A 23,536-nucleotide genomic window follows, 5' to 3' on the forward strand; every position below is an offset into this window, starting at 1 on the left:
GATGATTGCTTTTTATCTTTTACCACAGTGAATTATATCTTAGATCCCCTAAGCCTGTGGGCAGAATCTATTTACAAGTCTTCTCTGTATTTCCCACAGCACTTTACAATCAAGAGATTAAAAAACAGGTATTATTGTTTCAAAGAAAATATTCCCAAGACAAACTTATTCTGTATTAAAATGTTATCTAAAAACTAATGACACTGGCTCAACAAATTAAGCCTTCAAAAATTAGTCTCCATCTTATTACCCAGAGGGCAGCATGGCAAAGTGAGAAAAGGAAAAAAGGACAAGATTGACATCCTGATTCAGCCATTGTTGTTAAATTTCTGCTTCCTTCCTTATCTTGTGAAATAGATGTAACCACTGACTACCTGGGAAAACTAGGAATAACTACTACAGCAAATTATTATGCATTATGGTTTTTATAAATAGAAATTTAAGAACAGCTACGTTAACTGCAAGATCCCTATTCTGCCACAAAAAAAAAAAAAAAAACTGTTGTGCATCCTTTGTTCAGCATTATGAATATAAAGAATAAAGACATGAATGGTCTCGTAACACAGACAAGTTCAGTATACTGTAGATCCTTTCACAGAGAAGTAACACAACATACTGAGTGCTAACCTTCCAGCTATCTCTAAAAAGATGGAAGTCCAAGGTTATTTCTAAATTATTTTAAGCATAAAGCTAAATATTTAAGAATGAGTTATAACTAAGTTTCTACCAAATTAAAATTAAAACATTGAGGCTTACAACAGCCTACAGGGCTTCCTGATCTCATCTCCTACCACTCATTCTATACCTGGATCACCATGCATGCTCCTGCCACCCTGGGCTTCCTGATGAAAATCCAACAAACTGGGCTCAGTTCTATCTTAAGGCCTTTGCAAGTGTTCTCCATACCTTGAATGCTCTTTTTCAAGATCTTCACAGGTCTTGCTCACACACTTCATATAGATCTCGTTCAAACTATCACCTCCTCAGAGAGGCTTTCCCTGACCACCCTATTTAATATAGACATCTCTCTCCCATAACCATCACTTTCAATCTCCTTAGGCTCTTTCGTTTTATATCTCTTTATAGCACTTGTTAATTAGCCTTCGGTCATTATTCACTTGTTATCTGTCTTTCCTGTTAGGATAAAACTCCCTGAAAACAGTAATATCTCACTGGCTGCTGTACACCTTGTAACTAAAATCATGCCTGGAACACACTGAGTACTTGATACATATTAATTTTTAAACTGATGAATAACATATTTGTGAGTGACGAGAAATATTCATCATTGCAACTTACATAATTTCTTAAACCAGCTGCTTCCAATTAAATCTAGCACGTTGACGCTACTCCTAGAACAGAGGTTCTTAATTTGGGGCTCCAAGTTTCTGGAAGGAAAGTCTACAGCTTTTCTTTAAATGGTCCCTAATCTCAAAAACATCCTAGACCAATGATTTATGACTTTGGCTACACCATGGAATCTCCTGGTGAATTTTAGACATACAGATGCTTAGATCTCATCCCCGAGGGTATATTTTTTCTCATCTGTGGTACAACCAAGGACGTCTAAAAAATTACCCAGGTGATTCTAGTGTATAGCAAAAGTTGAGAACCATGCAATTTGAACACAACAAATGTTAACTGGCTGAAAGTCCTCAAAGGTCCTTACAGTGAGAGAAAACAAAAATTGAAAACTACGAATTTTGAAGGAATTGGCATTGCTGGCAAACAGATCAATATACAAGTTCCTGAGTAATTCTATATCATAAAAACATTTTAAACAAAAACTAGTAGCTCTACCTCCACTTAAATACTAACCTGACATTGAGATTTTAGAGCTTACTCCCAGAACACAAATAACATCTTTCACTTAAAACAACGTATTTCAGACAAACATTCACTTCTTAATACGTTACTTATAAAAACCTAAAACTATCAAGAAAACAATACTTTTTGAAGACGAACCAAGAGCTATATTACAACTATGAAGCTCTTTGTAGTTTTATTGCTAAAAATGCCTTTGAAGCAACACATTTCCACCAATTAATGTCCTCATTTAGCCTCAACTGTTACACAGGATGACAGGCCCTGAATTTAGGTGAAACTAATACTGACAACAGACACAAAGGAGAGAGAAAGAGGGAGGGGGAATTTCAGAGATTTATTTAGATCATGCCAAAAGGGTTTGAAAAGAGCAGGTGTCAGACTGACACAGGTGGCAAATTGTTTTCTTTTTGAAGTCAAACAAGCAAACATTGAGTAATAAGCCAATTCACTGATACTAACCTAGGGTTTCATAAGTTACTGGTTTTTATACCTTCATCCAAGTAGCCCTTTTAAAAAAGTGATTAGCAAGATAGAGAGCAAAACAAAATGCTAAGTATCTATAAAATAAATAAATCCAGATGCTTAAATCCAGAGTGATAAATAATTTTAAATTATTCCTGGATACTTAGAATCACCATGGAACTCATTCCATCTATCCCTTTCTTTCTTTATTCTTGGCTGTATGGAGATATCTGCTGAAACAGAAGCACCAGGTCATAAGCACATCTGACATAAAACATTACAAACTTAAAGCATTATTTTTTAAAATCTAAAGGGCTTGGGGAAGAAAGCCACACTCCTAGCTATGAAGCCTCTGTGGCTTGACTTCCTGTAAATATTGCAAGGATATTTTTTTGAAGTATTATTCAGTTTCTTTGTTGAGTAAGTTAATTTAGTAAGAAAAGTGCAAACAAAGAAATACACGCAGGTACACAGTTCATCAACGCATTTTAGTTGTGGGGAGAGATCAGGTTTAGGACACAGGAATAAGTATAAAACTATTAAGAGTTGGAAAAGCCCTCTTTAAAATTTCCCTTCTAGAAAGATGGGCACAAGAAAAGCTTTAGCTTTCTATGTCGTTTTACTTGGTAAAATATACACTCTTATTAGTAACTTTATCTTTTATCAAATGCCTGTGGAAATAAATGTTCTGGGATTAACCAGTGAATTTAAAAAAAGCCACAGAAACATATTCCCAAAATGTGGGCTAGAGATGAACAGAATAGCACGGGATACAAAAGCCCACGGGCTGTTTACAAAATGTTTTCACGTACATGACTTTTACGTAACAGGAACAGAATACTAGTATAGAGGAAATGAAGACTACATGGAAGGGTTGGCTACTTGGAGGTGAAGGAGTTAAAGATTTCACGACCCATCAAGAGACCAGGTCATTTATACACTAGATTACCAAACCAGAAAAAGTCTGAGTCCCCTCACTCCATTACATTTGGAGAATTGAGAATCACCAAAAAAACAAAGTATCAATACAAAGAAGAGAGAGAAAGTAAGACAATCTGACCCTGAAGGAATTGTAAAGTGGAGAGAAAACGCAGCCCTAGGAGTTGTCTAAGTCAGGTAATATAAGAGCAAAAAAGTTGAACAGCACAAGAGACTATTTCATGAACACCAGATGCCTTGATATGTAAGGGCTTTAAAGAGAAAATACTCCCCTCATGAGCTGCTGCTTCAGTGCCTAGTTCTTCACTCAACTATACCCTCCTCTAAATCAGATGTAGCATTTTGAAATCGACCTCACTCCCTTAACCACACTTAACTTTTGGAGTAGAGGTTAATGAACACACCAGGATAAAACGATGTCTAGTTTGGCAGGAGTGGGAGTACAAAAGTAAGGGGAAAAAGACAAGTAAGAACAAAAGCAGTGGCTCACACACCTCACTCTACCCCAGCTAAGCTGTGGAAAGCTGACTGGCATATCCACATACTTAAATTATACGTTACTGGAAATGAGGGAGGTGGGGAAATGCTAACATTCTGATTTGTCCCTTAGGAGGATATTCCCCCGTCAGGGTTGCCCTTGAAGAATTTCCAGTTGTAATGCTCACTTCAGCCTCGACCTCCCAGGCTGAAGTGACCTTCCCATCTCAGTTTCCCGAGTAGCTGGGACTACAGGCATCAACCGCAACATCTAGCTCATTTCTTGTGGTTTATTGTACAGATGGGCGTCACTATGTTGCCCAGGCTGGTCTCGAACTCCTTGATTCAAGCGATTCCCCATGCCTCGGCCTCCCAAAGCACTGAGATTACAGGCCTAAGCCACCGTGCCTGGGCTCTCACCACAATTTATAAAAGGAGAGAGAATGAAGGGAAGGGTAGAATTTCCTCTTTAAAGGTGGTCTGAGTCACCAAACCATCTTCACTGCAAAGCCTTAAACAGTACCAGAATACAGGAAAAGGATATTGTATGCTTTTCTTAGAGCTGGGACAAAGAAATGAGAGGGTGTGGTGGGGGAAGGAGTAAACAATCAGCGCAGAAGTAACCCATATTGTACATGGTTTATACGATGCCATCTCCAGGTTTAATCTTTCCCTTTTATTACTTTATGATTATTTTAATGGAGATGGGGTCTTGCTATGTTGACCACACTGATCTCAAAGTCCTGGCCTCCTAAAGTACTGGGATTACAGATGTAAGCCACCACAAGCAGCCTAATCCCTCAATTTTAGTTTCTTTACCATAAGAGACACAATGCTTACTATACAATTAAAATATGCTATAAAATATTAAATGGAATAACTATACAAAAAGGCATTCCTGGCATTCAGAAAAGTTGATGGTAGCATCCTTTCCCCCTCAAAGATAGGTACTGGAGACCCTAATCCAATAGTTCTCAGCCAGGGATTTTTTTTTTTTTTTTCTGAGACAGAGTCTGGCTCTTTCGCCCAGGCTGTAGTGTCGCGATCTCGGCTCACAACATCCTCCACCTCCCAGGTTCAAGTGATTCTCCTGCCTCAACTTCCCAAGTAGCCGGGACTACAGGTGTGTGCAACCATGCCCGGCTAATTTTTGTACTTTTAGTAGAGACAGGATTTCGCCATGTTGGCCAGGTTGGTCTCGAACTCCTGGCCTCAAGTGATTCGCCCACCTCGGTCTCCCAAAGTGCTGGGATTACAGGTGTGAAAAGCTGCTCCCAGCATTGGGGATTATTTTGACCTTAGCCCAACCCCCAAAAGAGCACATATAATAAAGTCTGGAAAAATTTTGTTGTCTCAACTAGGGTGAGGGATGGTCCTACTGGCATTTAGGGAATAGAGACCAGAGATGCCACCAGACATCCTTACAGTGCACAGAATAGCTTCCCATGACAAATAATTATTAGACCCAAAAGGTTAATGGTGCCTCTGTTAAGAAAACCTGCCTAAAAAAATTCATTTTTGGAAAAACCACATAAACATAGAAAAGGAGAATAACACACTCTAGTTCCTACAATCTATTGGGAAAAAAAAAAACCATTTAAAAGATATTATAGGCTAAGTACAGTGGCTCACACCTATAATATCAACACTTCGGGAGGCCGACGCAGGAGGATCACTTAAGTCCAGGAGTCTTAAGCTGCAGTAAGCTACTATCATGCCACTGCACCCCAAACTGGGTGATAGAGTGAAACTCTGTCTCTAAAAAGAAAAGATAGTCTAAGAACAATCCTTTCTTGTGATAGCTATTATTCAAATGACAAAAGTTCAGGGGAAAATCTTTTAAATATCAGAAAAAAGCTTCTCCTCCTAAGCAGTTTAAAAATATGCAGATAGCCGGGCACAGTGGTTCACACTTGTAATCCCAACACTTTCGGGAGGCCAAGGTGGGTGGATCACTTGAGGTCAAAAGTTCGAGACCAGCCTGACCAACACAGTGAAATCCCATCTCTACTAAAAATACAAAATTAGCCAGGCGTGGTAGCTCATGCCTGTAATTCCAGCCACTTGGAAGGCTGAGGCAGGAGAATCCCATGAACCCAGGAGGCAGAGGTTGCAGTAAGCTGAGATGGCACCACTGTACTCCAGTCTGGGCAACAGACCGAGATTCTGTCTCAAAAAAACATTAAGAAAGAATATTCCAGATCATCCAGAAAGTCAGTATCTGATAGTGTTTATATGGAGAACTCCCACACCGGAATGTAAACTCCTAACTCTAGATCCATCTCTTCTCAGGTCTCCCTATCACCTTAGCGCAACCACTAAGGTGACAGTCCTTCCAACCACTCCTTCCTTCTAAGATTTCAGCATTTAATGGCTGTACCATGTATCTAATACTTAGTACACAACGCCTAATTCTTGTTTTTTATTTAAAATACTAAAATGAAACAGAGACAGGGTCTCGCTATGATGCCTATTCTTGTCTAGAACTCCTGGGCTCAAGGGATCCTTGCAAGGAGCTCGGCCCACAATATCCAATTTTAATGCTTCCTTTTCTACTGGAAAGTGGAGGGGAAAGCTGGGAGCAGTGGCTCACACCTGAAATCCCAGCTACTCAGGAAGCTGAGGCAGGAGAATCGCTTGAACCGGGGAGGCGGAGGTTGCACTGAGCTGAGATCACACCACTGCACTCCAGCCTGGGCGACAGAGTGAGATTCTATCTCAAAAAAAAAAAAAAAAAACAACAGTCACATAAATTACTAATTGAAGACAAGAACCAAGTTTTCAATTCTTCTTAAGCGTTTTCATCATTCCTGATCTAACCACCAGAGAAGTGTTTCCTTGCCCTTTGGTGGCAAGGTTAATCTTGATGATAAATGATCCTGAAAGGCTAGTCTCCAAATAATTAGAACCTTGAAAATGTTTATATTTTTCTCTGCTCGGAAAATTCTGGAACTCCTTTTCTAGGACTGCCACAAGAACACTTTTGACTACCCTCAATGATGACACATTTTAGTTTCCATTCAGATTACCAACTATGGTAACTCCTCTGATCACTGTTTAAGTACTATTTATTAAAGGAACAAACATAAGCTATTGCTCTTGGAAGGCTGGCCTGCTAGGAAACACCCAAGAGCAATTCTGTACCTTATCCTTCCATAAATTAGTCAGCCAATCTTACCATTCAAAGATGAAATTAAAGGCATTTATCTCATCTAGTAATACCATCAGTAAACCATGGAAGCTTAAATAATCTAACATTGCTTTGGACATTATGGAAATGACAACCTCAGCACCTAATAAAATGTAAAGCCAAATATATACATATCACGTCAATGGTCTTGAATGTACACTTACCTTGAAAATTTCAAAGTCACCTCACATTTCTCAACTCTTGGACCTGAGACCTGCTTACTATCAAGTTATCATTGAGAACAAATTAAGAATTCTCAATTGGGAAGTCACCTATTGCACTAAGCAAACTGCCTGCAAATACAAAATTAGCCTTTCTACTTACACTATTAAGTCAAACTACTTCTGGTAATGCTTGAGAGTATTTGCATGAGATCAAGTTCATATACAGCTGGGCAGAAGCAAAATGAGTCTTAAGCAAGCTTCATTCTGTTTCCATCTTAAAAAGAGAAGACTGGCCTGTCCTCCAACCCTTTTGAATAAGCATCTTGAAAAATTCACTATGCACAGGGTGTGCCCAAAGAATACTTGGTGGAAAAATCTGCTGGGAGAGTGCCAATTTAAAAAGAAAAACATTTTCACCCAGTTGGAAATCTAGAGAAAGAATAGTTGCAGCAATTCAGCTGAAAACTCTCAAGATCTGAAGAAAATTTTAGAAAAACCCCAGATCTTTTTGTTCTTGGAGTAAAATTCTATGAAAGGCAACTAAATGAATCAATGAAGTATTCAACTATGTTAACTTTATGCACCTAAAAAGCAATAACTGAAATTCTGCCTTTGACATTTGACAGTGCAAAAGGCACTAAGTACCTTATTTGTTCTACATAAATGAACTTTATAATCTGCAATAGTTTTTAAATCAACTGTTTCTGGGAAATAATGAAAGAATTTTATTTCGCTTTTTAAAAGAGCAAGAATAACAAAATTTTTTTTTTTTTTTTTTTGAGACGGAGTCTCGCTGTGTCTCCCAGGCTGGAGTGCAGTGGCGTGATCTCGGCTCACTGCAAGCTCCGCCTCCCGGGTTCACGCCATTCTCCGGCCTCAGCCTCCCAAGTAGCTGAGACTACAGGCGCCCGCCACCACGCCCGGCTAGTTTTTTTTTTTTGTATTTTTAGTAGAGACGGGGTTTCACCATGTTAGCCAGGATAGTCTCGATCTCCTGACCTCGTGATCCACCTGCCTCGGCCTCCCAAAGTGCTGGGATTACAGGCTTGAGCCACCGCGCCCGGCCACAAAAATTTTTTATTGTTTTGCTTTTTTGGGTGGGGAGGGGTTGGAGGAATCGGGTTAAAATTTTGTTTTCCACTACTTTTTTTTTTTTTTTTTTTTGAGACAGTCTCACTCAGTGGTCCAGCTGAAGTGCAGTGGCACGATCGATCTCGGCTCACTGCAACCTCTGCCTCCCAGGTTCAAGAGATTCTTATGCCTCAAGCCTTTCAGGTAGCTGGAATTACGGGCATGTGTCACCACACCAGGCTAATTTTTGTATTTTTTGTTTTGTTTGTTTTTGAGACTGAGTCCGCTCTATCGCCGAGGCTGGAGTGCAGTGGCGCAATCTCAGCTCACTGCAACCTCCACCACCCAGGTTCGAGCAATTCTCATCCCTCAGCATCCCGAGTGGCTGGGATTACAGGCACCCACCACCACACCCAGTTCATTTTTGTATTTTTAGTAGAGAGAAGGTTTCGTCATGTTGGCCAGGCTGGTTCCAAACTCCTGACCTCAAGTGATCCACCTGCCTTGGCCTCCCGAAGTGCTGGGATTACAGGCATGAGCCACCACACCCGGCCAGGAGACTTATTTCTGAAGCATAACACTCCAGCAACAGCTTGATTAAGCTAAAAAGATACCCATCTGTTACAGGCCTTTGTCTTCAGTCTCTCACAACACCCACCCCTTTCCAGGTCCACTCAGAACCTTACGCTCAGATTTTTTTTCCACTACAGTAAGTGAACACAACAAAAAATTACAGTTACTACAGGGACACACTGGTCCCAGGTTGCCTCATGAGAAAAGCAGGTGAGTGGGCCTGCTGGAGCTTTGCACTAACTCTATGGACTCTGTGGAAATTGCATGCAATGCAGGCTACATGGAGGAGGGTCACTGGGCTGCTCACTATACCTCAGCAAAGCAAAAGGCCTGCCTATGCCTATGACGACAGCCTTTCCCATCACAGCCTGGTCCCACCACAAAACAACAAGCAGGATTTTTCCAAAAGGTACAATCCTAATTTTTCAAGCCTAGGAAGACAAAATGTAACAATTCTCAACAGTTGTCCAGAATTCTTCCTATTCTATTACTCCCCCGTTAGTACTAATACCACAAATGCTAAGAAAAATAACTTCTAGTTCATCCTTCAAGTTTTCTGGTACTCACAAAATCAATAAAAATAACATGTGAAATGTTAATCACAAATCACCTACTCAGACACTGAAATGACAAAAGCAGACTAATGATGAAAACCAATCAGGATAGTCCTCAACTATTTTTTCAATATCCTTTTAAGTTCTATGGTAACTAGATTTACCAGCAAGAGTTTTCTTGAGGAAAATACTAAACACAAAGCACATGCTTACAATTCACCTGTAAGCACAAGGTAAGAATAATGGAGAAAGAATATAAAATACCTTCATATCTCAAAAGAGCTCTTTTTCCAGCAACTGGGGAAATAGCTGTTTGGGGCTTTTCCACATAAGATATAAATCATCCCTTTTGAATGTCAAAAATGTTTAATTTAGCCATTTGATGGGGAAAAAACTTAAATAGTTCAATTCACTGGACTGTTTATTATGTAAAGGAAAACTATTTAAACTTCCCACCGTCCCTCCTGGTCAATGCTGGTGTCCACCCACGTACTGTGTGGTCAGAGAGCTTCTAAAGGAGTTACAGCAAACAGCAAAGGTATGTGCCTTCAGGCTGCTCCGTTTCTCAAAACAGAATCTTTTTTCTGTCCTCTACCAATCAGTTCCAGGAGTTATCTTCCATTCAGAAGATAGAACGTGTATGACCACAAGCAAATTATTTAACATATCTATAGTCTTGGGTCTCAACTGTAAAATGGGGTATCATCATCATAAGGAAGATTTAAAGACACCAAACCTAAACCACCTAACATACACAAAAGTGTGATCAATAAATACTAATTCCTTTCTTTTCTTCCCTTTTTAAAAAAATAACTCCAACCACTTCCTAGATGTTATGTCTGCCCTAGCAAAATGTCCCTCCTCTACCCATCCAACTTTTCTTAAGACAAGGTCTCTGCTGCTCACGCTGGAGTGCAGTGGCACAATCTCGGCTCACTGCAACCTCCACCTCCTAGGCTCAAAGCAATCCTCCTACCTCAGCCCCCCAAGTAAGGTGGGACTATAGGCGCATGCCACCACACCTGGCTACTTTTTTTTTTTTGTAGAGAAGGGGTTTCGCCATGTTACCTAGGCTGCTCTAGAGCGCCTGGGCTCAAGGGATCTGCACGCTTCGGCCTCCCAAAGTGCTAGGATTACAGGAGAGAGGCACCACACCCATATAACCCATCCAACTTCTACTCCACAAAAGAAAAAGAGTAATAGGGTATTGTAGGCTTAAGGATGTATTTGGTTAAGATACACATGGCCATTATACCTTTCCTCAAAAAATACGTATTACCAAATTAATTTATAATAGTCTTTTGAATATAAACATAAACGCCGTATTTTACATGATGGTTGGTAGACCTCTTTTCATCAATCAAATCTAATGAACAATTTGATTCTGTTTCCACTAAAAAAGCTAGTGCTTATGCCCAGGAGATAGGTAAAGAGCCTAGCTTATTATCTTGATCTCTTATTAGCTGTGTGACATTAAGTTACTTAAACTTTCCATTCCACAGTTTGAGTCTGTAAAATGAAAATTATCTATCTCATTGTACTGTTGGATGATTACATAAACTAAATTTGTAAAAAGCTCTTTATAACTAAAGAGCTAACAACAATTCAACATATGTAGGCTATTATTTCTCTACCAGGATGTCTCAACTGTTGTCTGATTAGGCAAAGTTGGTTAAAAACGTTGTTTCCGGCAGGGCGCGGTGGCTCATGCCTGTAATCCCAGCACTTTGGGAGGCCGAGGCGGACAGATCACGAGGTCAGGAGATTGAGACCATCCTGGCTAATATGATGAAGCCCCATTTCTACTTAAAAAAAAAAAAAAAAAAAAAAAAAAATTAGCCAGGCGTGGTGGCGGACGTCTGTAGTCCCAGCTACTTGGGAGGCTGAAGCAGGAGAATGGTGTGAACCCGGAAGTCAGAGCTTGCAGTGAGCCCAGATCATGCCGCCACTGCACTCCAGCCTGGGCGACAGAGCGAGACTCTTGTCTCAAAAAAAAAAAAAAAAACCAAAAAACGTCGTTTCCTAGCTCACCCAAATCAGTTGTTCAGTCAAAATCCTCCTGGGTTCTCAGGTTTCAGACTAATTCAGTCCCAAAGGCTCTAAACTCTGCCACCCTGTTTCTTCCCAGGATACATCTCTGGCAAGTACCAGAGAAACAAACAGTGTTGAAACTGCAATTAAAGGGAGAGCAAGAAAATGGCACTACACATACAAGGGTGTTCAATTCCCTGGCACATGCCCTCTATTCTATTAGGCCTAAGTAAAACAACTTATAAGAACGTGATTTTAAATGAACTATGACACCTCTCTCTGGTTGCCATTCCCCAATCTCCCCATTTCCCCCGCCCCCAAAACAATTTTCTCTACAATTCTTCTTACCTGAGTTCTGAATATAATCTACATGATTACTACACTGCTACTAAATAGGCTGCCAGAACAAACCACAATATTCACAATTTAACAGCAAATTTTCAGTATATTCTGTTTGCGGAGCAGACCCTACAGAAACTTTCATCAGACTTAAAATAATTTCAAAGCAATTTTGTCTACCATGGTGCAAGAAACCTTTTTTCACACTTATAAAAATATAATATCAAACAGGATACAGTTGTCACAAAGCCTTAACTAATAAGAATCAAAACTGGTTAAGATTTCTTCTTATGTTTACTATATACTAAACCCCCTTGGTTTCAAATCTATATAAACTCAATGTTTTCTTTACATTGGATATTTAAGCATAATTTTCCCAGATGCACAACAGAAAATTGGAAAAAGATAATTCGTTGGTAAACATGAAAGGACATGGCCTTAGGCACAAATTTCTACCCAGCTTGCAAAATAATCTAGTCCACTTTGGTCCATGTTTAGGGAGGCGGGGAAATGAATTAAAGTACCATCCATTTAAAATAGAATGTGGCCCCATGCTTTCCCTTTTCTAGTTAAATCTATTTGTTTTATCACACTGACAGAGCCTAATCGGGGGCTCTGCACAGGACACTCCAGGTATACCCAACAGATGAAAATATTTAAGTAAAAATTAATGAATGCCTACCTCATCTGCTCCTTCTCCATCTTGACATATCCATCCAATGTAGTTACCCCTGCCAAACAAAAATCTGGGAATCACCCATGGCACCTCTTCCCTTTTGCTCACCACATGCAATCAGTCACAAGCCCTCATCACCCCTATCTCCAATAACCAATTACCTTAAATCTTTCCTGCCAAAAGCTGAGTCCACTATTCAGCTAACTGGTTAGCCTAAATTCACCTCTATTCCCCTTCTCCACACAAGCGGGGTCTGAAAAATACAAATCATGTAAGCCATGTCAATGGCTTCACAATAAAAATTTTAACTTTATGTAATCAACAAGGCCATCTGTATGATCTGGCAACTAGCTACCTCTCTGGTCTCATTTCTCGCTACTCGTAAAATACACTAAACTTTGCTCTGTTCTTTGAGAGAGTCAAGCACCTTCCATTTCCAGGACCTCAGCATGTCCTGTTTCCTTAAATCAGCAGCAACACCCCATTCCCCCTTATCCTTCGGGTCTCAGCTTACATGTCATTTCCTTCAGAAGACTCACCATCACATCCCCACCACATGCTGACTAGATATATCCAATATGCACCCTCAGAGATCACTCTGAACTTTGTCCCTGTAGCACCCACAACAATCATAAATATATCATCATCCATGTAATTACCTGCTTAAATATTAATCTCTCTCTAGTCTATATTCCCCATGAGCGCAAGACAAGGATTGTATCTTTCTTACTCACCACTGTATGCCTAGCATCCCAGCATGTGTAGCAGGCATTCAATGTAGATTTAATGAATGAATTAATCAAATCCAAACTCCTCCAATGAAAGTTTTCAGGTTTCTGTACAGATCAGTTCCTCCCCCTGTTTATAGAAGATTATTTGGAAGCTGATTTCCTCATTTTTATTTTTTGAGAGGCAGGGTCTCACTTTGTCGCCCATGCTGGAGTTTAGTGGCACGATCACAGCTTACCCAAGACTTGAACTCCTAGGCTCAACCCATCTTCCTGTCTCAGCCTCCTGAGAGCTGGGTTTACAGGCTCAAGCCACTGCACCCAGCCATTTCCTCATTTTTAACACTTGCTGGAACTTGTAAGGAATATGGAAAACTTCATTCTTAAGACTCTAGTAAAGAACCTGGACTCTCACGAGCTATTAAGGTTATTTTGCAAACAGTACTGAAATGCTTCTGGTAACCTTTATCTATTGCTATAGTCAGCCAGGCTTGAAACTTCAATCACCTATGATGATCCCTCCCGTAACTGACCCCACACATCACAGTTATTAAGACCCATTCAGTTTACCTCTACATCATTTCTGCAATTATCTCTTTTTCTTCTCACATTACATTTATCATCTGTACCTATACTACTATGTCTTCAACATATCCCATTCCCATGGAGCCACCAAAGCCCTGTAACTTTCAACTTGTCTTCTCTGTGTGCCTTGTGCCATCTGCCTATACTGACCTCTCAGAAGGTCACAACCAAAAGAAAACTGTCTATCAAAATATTTGCCATCCTTCAAGACTCATTTCTAACATTACCTAGTACCAGGCACTGTTCTAAACATTCATCTTTGTCTTACTAAGTTCTTCACTCCCTTCACTCTTTAAACTTCTTGAGGATAGAAACTTAGCTTATTCATCTGTTATCTCTTGTGTCTTACACATTTACTAAGTACTTATTATATGACTAACACTACCATAAAAGAGTATGTTCACTTCAAAGAACAAAAACAACAATCACAAGGTAGCAGAAAACACTACAGCAACTGTATCTATGGTAAATGGGTAACCCCCAAATTCCTGATGCCTAAGTTCCTTTCTTCAGAATCCCACAACAAGCACTAAGAATAATTTTCACTACCTACGTATCTTCTCAGGAAAAAAAATGAGAAGGGAATAGAAGAAAAAAACACAAGTTCCTATTTCTGCCACCTGACGTCATGTGCAGATTAGGAGAAAAGCCAAGGGGCACTAAATCAAAGGTGTTCAACAAATGAAAGTTTACTCAGCTCTGAAGTAAATTCTGTAAGAATACAATGAAATTATTCCCACATTTCTATCCCATACATCAAGAAATACGATAATCACTTTAATGGACTATGAAAAGTAAATAAACCAAAGAAATGAAGGTATTAAAAGAACCAAAGCTTTAAGTCACAAGTCAAGAAATCTGTTTTGTTTCAAGTTATACCAGTGCTTTGCTAAGTCCTTTGCCTCAGCTTCCCCCATGCAAAAAATGGTAACGAGAACAGTTCCATTCATGTTAAAGATATAGTCACATTTCAAAGTAGTTTGAGACTTAAAGGTCACATAGGGTCAGCTCCCTCACTTTAATTAGAAAAATGGTTACATTAGTCCTACAGCTGGTTTTTAGCAGAGAAGGGTTTAGCTGAGAAGACTTGGGTATCCTGGGTGATGTTCCTCTCAACCCACCACTCTATGAAATGCTAAAGAGTAGAAAAATGATAGCCAGGTGTTCGGTGCACACCTCCAGCAACTCCGGAGGCTGAGGCAGGAAGACCACTTGAACCTGGGAAGCAGAGACTGCAATAAGCTGAGATCACACCTCTGAACTCCAGCCCAGGTGACAGAACGAGACTGTCTCTCAAACATATACATACATACAAACACACATAAAAAGTAAAAAATGACAAACCAATTTGATTGCCACTTTGGCAACATCATCTGTGTATTCTTAACAAATTCAAGTAAGAGTTACAATTTGTTATTTATTTTATTTATTTATTTATTTATTTATTTTTGAGACGGAGTCTCGCTGTTATCCATGCTGGAGTGCAGTGGCGCGATCTCAGCTTATTGCAGTAGCTGGGACTACAAGCACCCGCCACCACGCCTGGCTAATTTTTTGTATTTTTAGTGGAGACGGGGTTTCACCGTGTTAGCCAGGATGGTCTCGATCTCCTGACCTCGTCATCCACCCATCTCGGCCTGGTAATCCTAGCTACTCAGGAGGCTGAGGCAGCAGAATCGCCTGAACCCGGGAGGCAGAGACTGCAGTGAGCCAAGATCGCGCCACTGCACCCCAGCCTGGGCAACAAGAGCAAGACTTGGTATCAAAAAAAAAAAAAAAAAAATTTCCCCAGGGTGAGAAAACTCACGCAATCAAGACCATCAAAAATTAAAATAAGCGCTTTAGTGTCACTGAACTGCATCTATAGTTTATTTTTACCCAATCTTGATCTGAAACAGACTTCAGGAGACTATTAGTCAAAACACAGGTTAGCATACATTCAACCAGAAATAAAAACATGAAAACAGGGAAACAAAATGAAGCTATTAAAAAGGTACAACAAAAAGATCCACAAGTTTAGCTCTAAACTTCCAGATGTCAATAGGAAAACAGAAACCTAGTGAACAATTACAGCACCCAGGTAATAAAAACAGACTAAAAGCTTAGACAAACATACAATTATTCTTGGCTGCACAACTTTCTCCCTGAGGTCCTTATACAGAAGGCATTACAGAATACAGAGAATATCCTCAACAATATTTCAGTAATCACAATGAAATGGTTTATGAGGTTATTTTTATACTGAACTTCAAGATAAGCCTAGAGTAACACTTGGGAGAAAAAAAAGAAAAAAAAAAAAAAAAAAAACAACTTTGGGGAGAGAGAAAAAAGAGGGGAAAAAAAAAAGAAAAAACACACACACCTTAGGAGAGAGAGACCTACATAATGTGGTCCAGGTACCCAGAACACTGCTGATTTAAGAGCACAATAAAGAGAATTTCTAGAAAAAAAAATACTATTTTAACAACAAGTACTTACTATATAGAAGTTTATAAGCACAGGGCCCAGAAAACGAAAACCAAATTTAGCAAAATATGGAATGGGTCCAGAAATTAAACAAAATTGCAGGGGAAAAAAAAGAGACAACTCTAAGAGGGAAAAACAAAGAATATAAAAAAGAAAGAACAGCAAGCACAACTCAGCAAATACATTACATACATATGATAATTAAATGCTTTTATTTCTACATCTACAATTAAGAATTAAACATTAAGATATTTATGGAAGCATGCAGCTTCCTTAATTCCATATTCAAGGAGATAAAGTTTAAATTCCTGTACCTTCCACAGTGATGACTTATATCATTGTTTAGTGACATCATATCAAACCCAAGATACTGCAGAATTTTCAAAGAAGCAGTTATATGTCCACTGTACCAAAGAAGGAAGGTATGTGAAATATTTCATGAAGATTTTCCAAAAACAGTTTAAAACAAAAAGAGCAAGTTTTAAACCAAACATAAAATCAGTCAACCATAAAAATTAATAAAAAAGAAACCCTCTCTAAAGTCTCATTTAGCAATATAGTTTACTGTCAAGTAATACAATGATGAACATACAATCTGCTAAACATTCAACAACATAGAAAAATTAATCATTCTACAGCTAGCATGTACCAACGACATAGAATGGATCACTGTTTCTCCTCTGGGAAGTGGGAAAGAAAAAACAATTGAATTCTTAGTGAAGAAAGGGATTGTAATTTCCACAGAACTATCCACTTGCAATTTAAGCAACATCATTTAAAAACAGCTCATTCCAACAGTCTCCTCTATTAAATATTTTCATTAGGGCTGCCTAGATGAAACCTAGCCCACCGTATTATATCTTGGGCAAAAGAGTAAAATACAGACCGGCTGCTGAAAGGGAGCGCGGGGAGCTGAAATTCATCAGCTGGGTCAAGTTCCTGAAGAATTAACTAACTACATTCTAGGATTCATTTCTCAGCATCAAAGAACAACTTTTTCTTCTTCTTTTTAAATTAAAGCAATGCCTCCATTCTCATTGTCTGGCCAACTGCTGAAAACTTTTAAAATACTCAGAAGATCAACAAACACTTGGCTAAACAAATACCAGCCTTAAAAGTCAACCCGGTGATCCTGCTCAACAAGAACTTTAAAGTATTTATGCTTTACTGGTGGTTTTGGTTTCCACAAAAAAACTTTTTTTTTTTTTTTTTTTTGGAGATGGAGTTTCGCTCTTGTTGCCCAGGCTGGAGTGCAATGGCACAATCTCAGCTCACCACAACCTCCGCCTCTCAGGTTCAAGCGATTCTCCTGCCTCAGCCTCCCGAGTAGCTGGGATTACAGGCGTGTGCCACCAGGCCCAGCTAATTTTGTATTTTTAGTAGACGGGGTTTCTTCATGTTGGTCAAGCTGGTCTCGAACTCCCGACCTCAAGTGATCCACCCACCTCAGCCTCCCAAACTGCTGGGATTACAGGCATGAGCCACCATGTCAGGCCCTAAATACAATTACAATATGCGAAAAGAGCATTTACTTCGGAGTACTTTCAGTACCCAAATTTTCTTTAATATGATCTAATGCATGAAAATTCTACTTTTTAAAGTATCATTCAGTTGATTTAATTGCAAGAGGATTCAACTGATCCCAAAATGTTTCCTAAAAGCCATCCTTTGGCTGTTCTTATACACTTCACACCCTTCCAAACCATAAACCATTATGTGAGAAGAATGTGTAGAACTAAGTAGTAAATGAATAGACTTAAGGTTTTTTCAAGTCACTAAATTATCCTATAGAATAAGAACAATTCTCTCAGCTATTTTTATTTCATTGGTTTGTAACACTTACCTACAACAGTACCAAAACTCAGAAATGTTTTCAATGCAATGTATCCTGAGAACAATAAGCTTATAGAATCTAGATGTTTTTCTGTTAAATACTCAAAATAAGTACATGCAATTTAAAATCCTTTAACTACAGTGTTTATTATACTTCTCAGCACAAAATATTTAACATTAACCAAGGTATTTTTAAAGCAGTGATTTAAACAGCAAAGTTAGGGAGGATAATGCCATGAATATTAGCAAGCTGAATTAAGCTACTAATCCATTCAAAGAAAGGTGGGTTACAGAAGAAGCAAGCCTCTGAAACATATTTGCTTTAAATCTAAACACAGAAGTGAACTTGAGCACAGTGAACTAACAAATGATAATGGAACTAGGTCTACAAGGAAGAAATTCAGCAAAAATTATCCATTTCTTCCCTCAAAATAGAAAAAAAAAAAGTTTCATTTCAGATACAATATGTTATCCATGCAGATAATATAAACAAAATTGGGGAACCAGAAAATTTACTTTAAAAAATCACGGCTGTCTCAACAACCAAACACTCCAGTGAAAATCGTAGTCATCTTTTAATACAGTCAAGGAAACACCAATTCTTCCCACATATTCATCCTTTTCAGCCTTTTCTAGTAAGTCAGCCTCTAGCAAAGAGGAAATGAAAGAGGATCTACTAGTCAACTATCCTGCCCCTCTTTTCCAACTCCTCATGCTACCTCTCAAGTCTGAGATTCCTAAGTAGATAAATGCACTTATTTAACATTTAAGTATGTTATAATATAGTACTGCTTTATCTAAGTACATAGATGCTGAATCGGGAGTGACAAGAGTGAAACGTCTCTGTCTCCACCATGCCAATTTGGAGCGCCACCCTTTAAGCTTATGTAAAATTTTCTCAAATCAACAGATTTAGAAAAACCAGTAAGACGAGGTGGGCAGATCATGAGGTCAGGAGTTCGAAGCCAGCCTAGTCGACATGGTGAAACTCTGTCTCTACTAAAAAAAAGGAAGGAAGGAAGGAAGGAAGGAAGGAAGGAAGGAAGGAAGGAAGGAAGGAAGGAAGGAAGGAAGGAAGGAAGGAAGGAAGGAAGGAAGGAAGGAAGGAAGGAAGGAAGGAAGGAAGGAAGGAAGGAAGGAAGGAAGGAAGGAAGGAAGGAAGGAAAGAAAGAAAGAAAGAAAGAAAGAAAGAAAGAAAGAAAGAAAGAAAGAAAGAAAGAAAGAAAGAAAGAAAGAAAGAAAGAAAGAAAGAAAGAAAGAAAGAAAGAAAGGAAAAGAAAAGAAAAGAAAAGAAAAGAAAAGAAAAGAAAAGAAAAGAAAAGAAAAGAAAAGAAAAGAAAAGAAAAGAAAAGAAAAGAAAAGAAAAGAAAAGAAAGAGAAAGAAAAGAAAAAGATTAGCCTGACGTGATGGCGGGTGCCTGTAATTTCAGCTACTCAGGACACTGAGGCCCAAGAATCACCTGAACCCGGGAGCCAGAGGCTTCAGTGAGCTGAGATCACACTACTGCACTCCAGCCTGGGTGACAGAGCGGAACTCAGTCTCCCCCCAAAAAAAAAAAAAAAAAAAAAAAAAGTAAGAATTTATTCCACATACATTAATACATTTAACTCAGCTTAACAAATCTAATTAAAATGGGCTTTTTTTTTTTTAAATAGGAAGACAGTCAGGTTGTGAAAGTGGACTGTGCTTGGAGGCAATGTATTAAATATTCTGAAGCATTTTCTAATTGTCAGTCCTTAAAATGTAAGAAAACCTCAAGTGTTAAAATTGAAGACTGGATATGCTCTCTGCTCAAAGTTCAATCAAAATCAACTGTAATTTCCTACAAAGGTAACTAGGTCAACTCAACATTTGTCCCTGCTTACTGGAAACAACAAAATCTGAACAATCAGGCCATTAACTTGTCATGTCCTATATATAGTTTCAAAAGAAATCTAATTATTCACTCTTAAAGAGGTACTAGTACAATTTTACATGTAAGATGTCTCCTAGTTTTTTTTCTTAATAAGACTTCAAAAGGAAATTACCACCATTTAGACTACAACACCACAACACTACAGCAAAAATATCTTCCATTTCTTCACTAACATGTATATGCACTCACCTACCTAACACCAGGGAAAAAAACAAATGGAACCTAGACATCTATGTGCAAAGAATCACATTCTCTCCATGGTAGGGATTCATTCATTCTTCCCTGCGCCAACATTTCTCAAGAATGCTATCATGCATGAGGTCTACTCACAGGGGTACATGGCGCTGCTCGGGATCAGCTCTGGTCAGTTCTTCCTCTTCAATATCAGACTCCCCTCCTGAACTACTGTCAGTGACATCTGAATCAAATGCTTGTTCACTGCACCTCAAGTTGGCTATGCCACTAGCTGTAAATCTCTCCAGCTCTTCTGAAATTGAATCGCTTTTCAGAAAGTTGCTAAGTCCCTCTGAAGTGGTGGTCTCACTGGCAGCTTTTCTCAAGGCAGCTTCAGCCTTTCGAGTCAGCATCAACTGGCTCCGTGGTCTCAAGGATTCCAAGTTTGGCAGTTTGCTCAAAGTCTTCTCCAAAAATCCACCCAGCTGATGTTGTATATGCCTCTCAACCTGCTTGGCTTGCACAACCTGTAAGCGCTTTTGTAATCTGCGGGCACGGCTCTCAATGTCAGCCTGTCGCCGCAGTAAAGCTGTTATCCTTGTGTCAGAATCTAAAGCACTGAAAAGAATGGAAGACAGGGGAGACTTTTTACCCTCTAATTTGACACCCCCCAAGTTAGAGCTGGAGTCTGTACCAGGTGATAACCTACTGCTTCCTTGAAGTGCCGGCTGTTCCATGGAATTGACAGAAGATTTGTTTGCAGTGCTATTATTGCTATATAAAGTTGTGTGTTCTACATCAAGGCTTCTATGTGGAAGAGTGCAATTGGTCATACCCCCCTTCAAGTCCCCAGATTCAGATCCTCCCACTTCACCCCCATGAAGAGCAGATGAAGTGAGAGCCCGTTTTCCCCCATTGAGGGAAGTGGAATTGTCATGATCAGAATGTGTTGAACTTTTAGTCAATTTCTTAGCCAACCCATTTACAGGTGCTTGTGGCAGAGCTGTTTGACCACTCGTATTCATGGTTCTAAGATTTTCTAAGGAAAACTCCAAAACTGGCTGTCTCCCCAACAGCTCAGCTCGGAGTTCATAGGACTGAGATAAGAGAGGATGAGATTTAAGGACTGTCTGCTTGCTGAAGACCCCTTGCAACTTCAAAGACTCCTTTGAGGGAACAGATGTTACATCAGAGCAGAGATAAGATGCCACCAGTGGTTGCAGCTTTCCCAAGTCTTCCTTGGTAGAATTATTTCGGAAATCTAGGCTGGGATCCTCTGCAGCAATGGCTTTTCTTTTGGTTCCGTTGGCAGCAATAAGGATGTTGGCGTTGCCGTTATTTTCGGCACTGCCAGGGGACAAGGTAGAGGACGGGGGAGCCAGTTTGAACCGGATATGGTGTGCTTCAGCTGCTGCGTCAGTGAGAGCGGGCGCCATCGCAGCCATTCAGCACAGAGAGACAGGAAGTCCAGCCTCTCCCGATGCCGAGGCCGAGGCCGAGGCCAGCTCCACGGCCCCTTACTGCCTCCCCAGAGAACAGACTAGAAGAGAAAGGAGAAAAGAATGTTAGAAATACAAGCACATTTAAAAACACATATATTTTTAACAAAAGCACTACTTGAGTGCTGTTGTCTAAACTGCCTCCAGAAAGAAAGCACTCTGGAGCTAATTGTACCAGTTATTCGAGAGACCCAAGTATCTTTCAACTGAAAGAAAGGGGGAGGCAAAATCCCTGCACAAGAGAAAGAATTGCACCCTTCTTCTTGTCATTTGTTACTACAGACTGAAAGTTGCCAAAACACAAGTTCGATTCGGAGAAAATCACAGATTGTTAAAATTAAATCATCTGCATTAAAAAAAAAAATCTTTTTGTTGAAATAAATGGATTTAAAGCAAGACACATCAAACTAAACAATAATTAAACAGAAAAAATTAGTATGGAATTCCCGTGTTCACAAAAAAAAGTATGCCAAATATCACAGGTCTGTGCATTTCTCTGGCCAGGGAATCCAGTTTTCATCAGCTTCTCACTTCACTAGAAGTACAGATTATACTACAGAGCTAACTGTACCTCATCTGTAATACCAACTTGTTTCATCAGTTTTCTTTTCTTTCAGATCAAAGTGCTCATCAGTATCTTCTCTACTAGCTTCTTCCTTTCAGCCTAGGAATTTACTTAAGTATCTTCTGTCCTCAGTACAGCCTCTCTCTCATATTTAATTGCCCAACATCTCTCTTTCCCTTTACCCCAAAACTTTTAAAGAATAGTATAAATAACTGTCTCTGCACTCTTCACTCTTCCATAATCTGGATTTCATCCCCTACTGCTCTGGCAAAGGTTACCAGTAATCTTATTACCAAATCCAATGGTCAAGGCTCAGTCCCCATTCTATCTGACTTCTCTGAAGCACTGGACAATACCGATATCCTTCTAATTCTTTCCTGATGTCCTTGTACTATCATCCTCTTCTCTTCCTCCTGGACCCGTAAATGTTGGTGCTGCACAAGGTCTCTTCTGCCCTCTTCTCTCTCAAAAACCACTAGTATGGTGAGGTTACCTAACCCTAAGAAAAAACTTCTGAGCTGCACTAATATTAAGATTCCCATACCTCTATGTTCCTCAAGCCACCTGAAGCTCGGAATTCACTTCCTCCTTCCAGCACACTATTCGGCATCCTGTTTCATTATCTTAGGTAATGGCACTGCTTTTATTTAGTAACCAAGCTAAAAACCCCAGTCATTTGCCTCTGTTTGATCCCCCCCCTTGATCTATGTGGTCTGGGAGTCAAAGGAAACATACATAAACAACTAAGCCAGTTTTCTTTAAAGTGTAGTCTCTGGACTTCTGGGGATCTCACAGACTATTTTGGAGGTTCGTGAAATCAAAGGTATTTTCATAGCAATACTAGAATATTATCTGCCTTTTTCACTGTGTTGATATTTGCAATCAGAATACAAAAACAAAGGTGAACAAAACTGCTGGCACATTATTAGCACAAATCAAGGCAGAGGCACCAAACTATACCAATAGTCATTACACTCTCCACTCAGTTTTTTTTTTTTTAAGGGAGTTCCACTTAAGATGTCCTTGATGAAGCAGCAAAAATTATTAATTATCTTGAGCCTTTACTGCATTTTTAAAAAGTATTTTTTGTGATGAAAGGGAAAGTATGCATAAAGCACTCTGCTGCTTTATGAATTCTCAGGAAAAAGTACAGTACAACTGAGTTGCAAAATGAACTAGAGCTTTGCTCATGGAACACTATTTTTACTTGGCAGAACTACTGACAAACTGATTATCTGAAACCTGCTTCACCAGCAGACATTTTCTTGCAAATGAACAAAGTGAACTTGTCACTTCAAGGAAAACCAATGATGATATATTTGCTGCCAATAATAAAACCTGATTTTTTAAAGCAAAGATTAGTGTTTTTGAAAACTGTATCAACAATCATGAACTTAAACATTTTCCCAAGATTTTATTTGGGGTGTGTGTGTGTGTGTGTGACAGAGTCTCGCTCTGCCACCACGC

General features: G+C 39.4%; 1 protein-coding gene across 23 annotated transcripts in view; it reads right to left on the reverse strand.

Annotated features, from left to right (window-relative positions):
• LOC105468500 (KAT8 regulatory NSL complex subunit 1) overlaps positions 1 to 23,536 on the reverse strand; it is a 198,877-nt gene that overhangs the window by 122,381 nt on the left and 52,960 nt on the right. For 22 of the 23 annotated variants that reach the window (XM_071083340.1, XM_071083337.1, XM_071083344.1 and 19 more), the window contains one exon: positions 20,162 to 21,545. In XM_071083340.1, coding sequence (XP_070939441.1) covers positions 20,162 to 21,450 — 1,289 coding nt within the window. In that variant the 5' untranslated portion in view covers positions 21,451 to 21,545. Of the gene's footprint in view, positions 1 to 12,309; positions 12,359 to 20,161; positions 21,546 to 23,536 lie in introns of those variants that run through there. The other variant, XM_071083346.1, reaches the window with a different exon arrangement.

Source organism: Macaca nemestrina, chromosome 17 (genome assembly GCF_043159975.1).
Source record: "Macaca nemestrina isolate mMacNem1 chromosome 17, mMacNem.hap1, whole genome shotgun sequence".
Lineage (NCBI taxonomy): Eukaryota > Metazoa > Chordata > Mammalia > Primates > Cercopithecidae > Macaca > Macaca nemestrina.